This window comes from Capricornis sumatraensis, chromosome 13, assembly GCF_032405125.1.
Source record: "Capricornis sumatraensis isolate serow.1 chromosome 13, serow.2, whole genome shotgun sequence".
Classification (NCBI taxonomy): domain Eukaryota; kingdom Metazoa; phylum Chordata; class Mammalia; order Artiodactyla; family Bovidae; genus Capricornis; species Capricornis sumatraensis.
Genome location: NC_091081.1, coordinates 32781354 through 32790643, shown reverse-complemented (window position 1 = coordinate 32790643; position 9290 = coordinate 32781354). Strand labels below are relative to the sequence as shown.

Below are 9290 nucleotides of genomic sequence, written 5' to 3'. Positions count from 1 at the left end.
TTTTTTTAACTGCATCGTTTCTGAAATCTGAATCTTTGACTACATCTTAATAGGTTTTAGAACTTTTTAAAAATACTGTCCTTGAATTGGAGTGAAAGGCAAGTTTATGCCAATTGGTTATCTAATTTTGCTAGGTGAGTCTTAAATTGTAAAAAAAAAGAGAAAAGTTTACAGGTCGCTTCACAGAGTCAAAACCTAAGCATTTTACTGCTTTCTAATGAGCCATTAAGCTGAAGAAGAGTCAATTAAATGAGCAATTAATGTAGTACTGACTTGAGCTCTTTGATTTTAGGTTCTTCAGAAGACAATGAGGTCATTCAACCAGGTTTCATCAGCCCCAGGTTAGTCTTTTTTTCAATTACATTTTTACTTAACTGACATTTATTTAAAAAGATCACTGGAGGCATATGAGGAAATGTGACAGCTCTCAGAAATTCTCCACTGTGGCAAGATGGGAATCATATATTCTACTGTATTCTGGATCGCTTCATTTATAAACTAGAACTCCCACCAGAATTGCAAGGGTGAAATCTTCTAATTAACTCTTTTTCCTCCTAATTTTAGCAGTATTGAATTTCGTGATTGCTTTTTCCCTGTCTCAGGCAAAATAGATAATATTTAAATGCTTATGGACCTGAATAAAAAGTAGTTGTGGCTTGTTCACTTTTGTAAGTCCTTTTGTAAGTTCATTTTGAAAAGAGGCCTCACAAGTGTTTGTTAAATTAACAATAGAGACTTGCTGCTGCTTTTAAATAATTTACTATAAGATAAATAGTGCGATATATTAGACATTTTTTTTTTCAGGAAATTAGAGAATTTTCCTAATCTAGGAAAGTCCCATTTATTTTGCTTTTCACCAGTTTGTATCAAATTAGTTGTTCATTATATTAATAGGCTTCTATGGAGGCTCAGATAGTCAAGATTCCTCCTGCAGTGCAGGAGACCTGGTTTGATCCCTGGGTCAGGAAGATTCCCCTGGAGAAGGGAATGGCTACCCACTCCAGTATTCTTGCCTGGATAATTCCTTGTACAGAGGAGCCTGGCAGGCTACAGTCCATGGAGTTGTGAAGAGTGGACATGTCTGAGCAACTAACATGCTATTAATACAAAATTCGTCATGTGAACTTTTAACATCTTAAACCTACACTTAAAAATATATATACCCTTTCATTTGTTTTGGTGTACTTTAAAACCTAGGTTTTTGATGTATAAATATTCTCTTGTATTACTGAAACTAACTGAAAACTGACAGCATTCTTCTTTCCAAATGGTTTTATTAGTAACAGTGTTTTATTGCCAGGCTTCCCCCTTGGTTCTGCAGTAAAACAATCTACCTGCTATGCAGAAGACACAGGAGATGGGGGTTCGATCCCTGGGTGAGAAAGATCCCCTGGAGGAGGAAATGGCAACCCAATTTTCTTGCCTGGAAAATTCCATGGACAGAGGAGCCTGGTGGGCTTCAGTCCATGGGGTTGCACAGAGTTGGACGCACTGAGCCCCTCAGCACTCATGAATGCGGTTAATGTATTATTCTGGCTTCTGCTCTTGAGGATTTAATGTCTTGGCTCTTCTCTTGACGAATGTATCAAAACTCTTAAAAGCTATAAGATGACAGAGTTCATGAGTATTTATAAGTACAAGTAAAAAGATATTATTCTAGTATTAAGCTTATCAAATACAGGATTGTAGGTAGAGAGAGGCAAGCAGTAGGGATCAGAAGGTTTAGTGAGTAGACCACTGATTGGCATTGTCTTTTGACAGCACTTTACTTTTTTTCTAGAGTGAATCCTTTGACATAGAGGTGATGCTCTAAAGAGTACCATGAAAAAGAAGATTCTGAAAAGTTGCCACAATATATTAATTTACCAACTAGTTTCCCCTTACTCTGGATTGTGGTTTTCCTCTGGGGGCATACTGGAGGCAGTCCAGAGCCCCTTTTCTCTTCTGCTGGAAGTAATGTTAACACCAATGTGTTAAGTGAGTGCAATAAAGTTTCATGTCTTTGTTACCTTGTGATTAAAAAGGGGTTGGCCAGGGAAGGGTTGCACTTTCCTCAAAAGAAAGATTATTGTCAGATATTACATTTATGCCTAAGACTTGAATATCAACTGCTCCAAGGTCCTCACTTTGCAGGTAAGGAAACTGAGGGCTGGAGAAGCTTAATGATCCAAGATCACAAGGTCATTAAATGGGACCAGAACTCTGGCCTCCAGTTTGTAGCTGGATACTTTTTCTCCACAGATTTTCCTCTCACACAGACATCTTTAAAGCCTGAAGATTTCTTCTCATTTGCCTCATCTTTTACTCTTGTAGTGTTTTTTCCCTTTCCATTTTCCTCCTACCTACCTTTTTCCCCCAAATAGACTGAAAATGAAGACATTAAAGGAAATACCTAGGAAACAGCCCCTACTCTTAATTATTTGTTTTGATGAGATTAAGTTTTAAAGAATAAACTTTGATTCATTGCTTTCAGAGGGGAAAAAATTGTATGCTTACATTATTTAGTGTCATTTCTGTAGACTCAATATTTATTGCAAAAAGATCTTTAAATTATGAAGCATACCTGTTCAAGTAGTACAGGTGAAAAACATGGGACTCATTTTTTTCAAATAAAACACAACCTTCATTCTGTGCTATTCTGGGCAAGGTAAAATAACTAAATGCTTACTAAATGATTTCTCTAACACATTGTGGTCATAATTAAAATTACATAGCCAAGTGTTTGTTTAGGACAATTCAGAAAATATTTGGGAGGAGTGAATAATAAAATTTTTTTGTTTCAATTGAAGTATGTTAACAGTGATTTTTTGCTATTCGTTTTAAAAAATAAACTTTTACAAAATGATGGTGTTAAAGTAATATCCCCTTTCTGAAATAATTTTGTTGTTCTAAATACTTAACTAACCAAAATGAAGAAAACGTTTGCAAATGGTTGTTTTCAAGCATTGTTGTTCAATGCTTGAACTATAGAGGCAATTTGTCTGGCAAACTTAAAATGCTATAGTTGTCTGTATTTCCGTAATTTTATTTAATTATACCTAGGGAAATATGTTAAAATATTTAAGGAAAAATTTTAAGAGGTTTTTATAGCTGTGTAAAAATTACCAAATCGAAACAATTGTGTTAAGACAGAGCATTTTGCTTTCAGATTAGGAAATTAAACGAGAACGGAATTGTGCTCTTTGGGAAAAAAAAAACAAATAGCCCCCATATGCTAAAGTGCCTCTGTTGTAAGATCAACAGCAGAGGCACTCCTTTCATTTGACTCCGTATTGTAAGAATTTCCAGAAAGTTACTTGCCAGTAAAGGAGTTTACTGAAACGCAGTGGGAGGGATCGGCAACAGTTTGCCCGACGTGCGGGTCCGCAGCTTTTGCGCGGGAAACCTCACGCCGCGGCCAGAGAAGGGGTTCCCTAAAATCGCCCCTGGTCGCCCTCCACTCCCTTTGCCCCCCACCGCCTTCCCCACAGACGGCTTTTCTTGACCCTCCAAAGGCGCACGGCGACGTTTTCGTGGCTTCCCGAAAGGACGGCGGCGCCAGGGGTCTGAAGACAGCTCCATTTTAGGCATGGCCTGGTCGGGGAGTAGGGGGTGGGGTGCTCCTTTTCTTGGCTGCTTCTGATAACCGCTCCCCACCCCCCGACTTCACTTTTTTGATTGCGGAGACTTTGACATATCAGAGATGAAGAGATCAGATTATAAATGATATATGTCTGGAAATGCAATGAAGGTAGCAGATTGTGCCAAACGTTGCCTCCATCCCAGTGGAGGCAAGGGTTCCTTTTGTTCGGTGTTCATTTGGTTGGGACAAAATGACAACTGTGAAAGTACCCTAACTAGTGAAAAATCCTCAGCCTTCTTTGGAAGGGCTCAGCTTCTAGAACTGAGGCGGTGATGTGGTGAATAAAGGAAAAGGTGACTGAAGAGAGAAAGGGGAGAGGAAGTGGCAAGGGCGGGCGGTGGAGGGAAGGGGCAGATCCGCTGACCTGGGGGTCTCGGCGACCCTGGGGCGCGGGGCTGCGCCTGAAGCACCGCGGCTGCGAGTGCAGAGCGGGCTGCAGACCCCGGCCTCATTTGCCGGGAGGGGAGCACGGGTGGAGCCGCTCGCCATGGTGCCGCAGCCCCTCCTCCTAGTTTTAAGAAGAACCGAAGCATTGTTTCAGCTGTATAGAAGTCACTCATTGCTTTTACTTGAAAACAACAACGGTGGGCTCTGGAACCTTTTTCGGCTCCTTGCATTGTACTGTTGGAATTTTTAAAAGAAAGAAAAAATTGTGTATTTCGTTTCATAACTGTAGAAATTTTAGATTGTGATAACCAACGGGGATTTAATAGGTTATTTCCTTGGTATATATATATTTTTTTTACCCCTAGTGCATTGAGGATTCTTTGTAGCTACTTGAACTCATTTTAAAGACATTTCGAAAGAAGTATGATAAATCAAGCTACTGAAACATTTGGCTTCCACAAGTATAAAACATTCGTTTTGAGTCAAGCACAGGTCTTTCTGGCACTAAAAACAAGTAGGAAATGAGACAAAAATTAAAACCAGAAGACTTCAGGAAGGTGACAAATTGGAAAGCGTTCTAGGAGATTCAAGGGACCATTTTAGGTGAAAGAAGAACTTTATGAGCTTAAAAAGATTATGGTTAGTTTTAAACAAGGATCTTAGGCTCCAAAGATTGAGGGCAGGGAGCAGGAAAAGATGAGTCTGTGTTCAAAGACAGTGCCATATCCCTGAAATGGAAACTGGTATTTTCTATGTCACTGTCTCCTTTCTCTTGCCTCCCTACCCATTCCCTTCCCTGCTTCTCCTCCCTCTCCTCTCCCCTCCTCTCCTTTCTTTTACTCTCCACACTCCCCCTCCCTCCCCCAGGTATGTAAATGCATTTGCCTTAAATTCTCTGTGAATGAATGTTAGAGGATTTCTCAAAGTTCCCGGTTGGAAAAAGCTTTCTACACGACTTGAAAGGCCGATGTCCCTCTCAGGAAATGAATGAGTCGATAACCTCTGACACCAGTGACCAGTCCAGTGAACCCTACCTTAATTCCACTAATACTGGAGGCCCCCATTCCTGCAAAACTGAATCTCATAATGTATATCATCCAATGTGGTTCACTTATGGTATTTCCCACTTTCCATCTATGTATTTATAGGTTTGAATTTCATCATATTGAACAAATAAGAATTCAGAACCCACCTACATGTTTCTGAGTTTATGCTGATTAGGCCATTTTCTGATTAAAAACAAACATAAAATATTGTTTATCAGATGTGTGTCAGTGACAAAACTAAATTACACTGCCTGTGAATTTTATGATAATTTTACATAATGACATGTCCTCAATTTGTGTTAATACTTTTCATGTTATTTCTGTTACCAGATGTTGATTTTTAAAAGTGATTCATTTAAAATATTAAAACCCCCACTATTGATTTAAATTAATTTTTATATTTCCTATTATTCAAAACATTTAACCTGGAGTAACATTGTTAAAGTTATTTCATTATAGGTCAGTGTAATCAGTTGATTTCTAATAAAGTAATGCCAAATAAATGTTAGCATTTTTTATTTTTTTTGAGAGCTTCAAGCTTTTGGGACTCTTGCAAAATAATTTGCATTTTTATACTTTTTCTTTCCTCCCTACCAGCTGGCACATGGTTATCTCCCCCTCTCCACCAAAGTAAATAAAATGAGATAGCTTTGCTCCCTCTCTTGAGAAACAACAAAAGAAAGAAACGGACGAAAAATCTTTTCAAATTCATCAGTCTCCAATGAAGCCTTTTACCACAAACAGCTGAAAATAACATTTATTTGTATACATCCATTTATTTCAGATCTGAACTAATTAATTGTCCATTTCATTGTTTAATATGGGGAGGAGGTGTAAATAGGTGGATTCTGTGGGTTTTCCAAAGCTTTTGGACTCAGAATCCCTACGTTTTAGTTTGTGTGAAACAGTGTTAAGAGTTAGGAGTGTGTTGGGGGGGAGGTGGATTGCGGGTTTGGTGGGGGAGGGTAAACTCGGTAGCTTTGCCGAAGGGAAGTGGTATCTGTACAGTTTCTCGGTAAACTGCTTGTTTAAGAAAATGGGGGGTGGGGTGGGGGAAAGGGTGGTGGTGCGTTTCAATGTTTCAAAGATCAGTGTTATTTTATATTCTAAAGGAAATCAAGCATTTCCAGTTGATCTATAGTATTTAGTAGTCGATGAGGGAGGCAATATTGGTGTCAGCATCTAGTAATCAACAATCGTTTGTAACAATCTGAAAGGTAAAAGGGTAAGCATTTTGAAACTGGGGTGCTGGCCGTGGAAGGGACTGTAGGAGCCTAATCCGTTATTAAATTTTCGTTTATTCAACTCTTGTATCCACTGGTAGTGCACTTTTAAAATGTCAGGGTCCAGTCAATAAGATGTGAATTTACCTTTTTCCTCCCAATGGCCCCTCTTTTTCACCCCTCCCCCCACTCTCGCCCGCTGTTTCTCCCCCACCTCTTTCTCTGGCTCCTCTTCACCTCGCCTGCCTGGCGCTCCCCTCCCCCTCCCTGCCCATACATACGTCGCCTTGCTCTTGGGGAACAATCGCCACTGATTGAGGTTCACTCTATGTTAGGCTGGAAAACTGGGCTGTTATTTAGGAAGTCATTAATCACATCTCCTCCCCCGGAAAGAGATGGCGGAGAAACCTGTGAAGTACAATTCCTTACCAACCCCCTCCAAAATGTTCCGAAACGGTAACCTAAACACAATTTGACTGCATGAAGGTGATAGCGATTTTTCCGGTAGGATTTTATTTTAAATTTGAGAAATATTTCAGGGCACAATCAGGTACTTGTGTGCGTTTCTCTTACTGTGGGTGTAGATTACCATTATATAAAGTTTCATGGATGTGTAATTAGGTTCAATTAGGTCCTTTGTAAATTGCATATTTTCCTCTAAGAATTGAATTAAATGTGAAATTTGCATCCTAAGCAGGTTTGTTGTTACCGATCAGTTGAATTCTTGGGGAGGGGGGAGCATAACATCGGTTGCTTTATTTAAATGGCTTTTCCCCCCTAAATGAGATTATTTAGACAGGCTTGTGTGTAAGGCACGCGTGTGCACATATATGACTGCCGTTTCTTTAAATCGACGATTCAAGAGGACCCTCCATTGTGTTTAAGTAAAAGCACGAAATCGGCATTCTGATTTATCGTAAAGAAGCGTCCCAAATTGTCTTTAAGATAACATGTTTGAGTTTTTCGTGTTCATTCATAAATTATTTTGATGTCAGCATAGATGAAATGGCGATTGGTTATCTCTTCCTCTTGCCAGCCCCTTAAGGATCCGAGGTGAAATTAGTAGCAAGAAAGCATGTAATTGACAAAGTCACGTGTGCTCAGGGGGCCAGAAACTGGAGAGAGAAGAGAAAAAAAATCAAAAGAGGGAAAGCACATTAGACCATGCGAGCTAAATTTGTGATCGCACAAAATCAAGATGTTAGATTGATGCAGAAGACCACTCCGTTCCAAAGGGAAAGTTTTCATCTCACGAGTTTGGAGCAGAGGGCCCGTGGGGCAACATGGCCGAAGGTTAATTTTCTTTTCTATTGTTTTACTGTGATTTTCTCTCTTCCTTCTCCCCCTCCCCCTCTCCCACCCTTCTTTGCCCGTCCCTCCCTTCCCCTTTTTACCCCAATACTGAGCAATACCCCCACCCCCCGTCGCGCAGTGGGGCTTTCTGCAACCTATTGTTATAGATCTCCAAAAATGTTTTGTACCGCCCACACTGATTCACAACTTGAAAAGCTTTCAGGGGGCTATTGTTTGAATTGTTTGAGTGTGATTAAGCGCAGTTTCAGTTAGTGAGCCCGAGAAAACTTTTATACACCTGCCCCCTCCCCCATTCCACCCCAACTTTAATCGAAAGTTATTGGGGGGGAGGGGAATGCACATTGCAAATAACCCTGGATTCAGTGCTGCCGCATGTGCATTAACTAGTTCTAATCATCTTCACGATTTCTTTCCTCCTCGTGCATGCCGGAAAGAGTTTCGCTGAAAAATTCTTTTTGTAAATGAGAGTGTTAAATCAGCAATATGCAAGTAAAGTATCGCTTGCTGTACTGTAATATGTGGATGAAAAACGGAGTTAAATGAAAAAGTACACGTATGTACAGAAACGTGGAAGTTGTGATCGATAGAACATTGTGGCTTCCTCCCTCCTCCGCTTCCCTCTTTAACCCTTTATTTTTTGCAGAAAAAAAGGAATCAACGATTTAGTAACTCCCCCCCCCCATTTCCGCTCCCCGATCCCCACTCCCAGGCAGTACCCCCCCCCCCCCCCTTCAGTGAACTGTTTGGGACTACTGACTAACTGACTTTTTTGTCCTGTTCTACTTAGGCGGGGCAGGCAAAGGTGGTGGAGAAGAGCCCGGGAAGCTGCCAGAGCAGGCAGAGGACGAATCCCAGGTTTTGCACGGAACTGGCCACTGCAAGTGGTTCAACGTGCGAATGGGATTTGGATTCATCTCCATGATAAGCCGAGAGGGAAGCCCCTTGGATATTCCAGTCGATGTATTTGTACACCAAGTAAGCCAGACTGTGGTTTTTTTGTTTGTTTTTTGCTTCCCGTCTTTACTTGTTTCTATGTGGAGGAACTGACCGGTAGTTTTGTCAACTGACTTACAATAATGTGTCCTTCAAAATCTTTAAAATCACGAGTGATTGTAGTTTTTAGGGTATGTGCATGGGCTCTTTCCTGCGTGTCTTTTCCTAAACAGAAAATGAAATCTTTGAAATTTCAGTTCTGGGTGCTTGTTGACTTCAGTAATTTCCCCTCTTTGCACAGCGAAATTGTAATGTAGCTTCCGGTGTTACTGGTTACAATATTATGTGGTTTGTGTGTGGAAAATGAATTAAGAAACGGTGATCATACTAAGTTTAAAAAAAAAAACGCCAATTTTTTACTATAAGAATCTCTAGGTATCCTTATTTTAGACGCCTCTAATAATCACTAGCTTCCCCAATTATTTTATATTTGCCTATAGTCATTTGTAGATTCAAGTTAAAATAATTTGATTTCACAGTAAAATAAAGTCGGACATTGTTGATCTAGTATGGATATGAAGAAATGTAGGAGAGGATTTTTGGTAATCAAAGATTTTAGAAACGTGCTCCGTGTAGGGCATAGATCCAAGGATACTGTCTCTTTAAGAGACTGAACTCAAAGAAAACGTGGCCAGTGGCGGCTCTAGTTTGTGTGTTTAAAATGTACTAGTTGGCTACTTGAGGCAAATTTCCACCGTTGCTTAT

General features: G+C 40.1%; 1 protein-coding gene across 2 annotated transcripts in view; it reads left to right on the top strand.

Moving 5' to 3' along the window:
* Positions 1–307: 307 nt before the first annotated feature.
* Positions 308–9290, top strand: part of LIN28B (lin-28 homolog B) — a 121591-nt gene continuing 112608 nt past the window's right edge. Inside the window, exons 1-2 of one of the 2 annotated variants that reach the window (XM_068985409.1) lie at positions 308–341; positions 8380–8567. In XM_068985409.1, the coding sequence (XP_068841510.1) occupies positions 308–341; positions 8380–8567 (222 nt within the window). Of the gene's footprint in view, positions 342–7561; positions 7572–8379; positions 8568–9290 lie in introns of those variants that run through there. The other variant, XM_068985410.1, reaches the window with a different exon arrangement.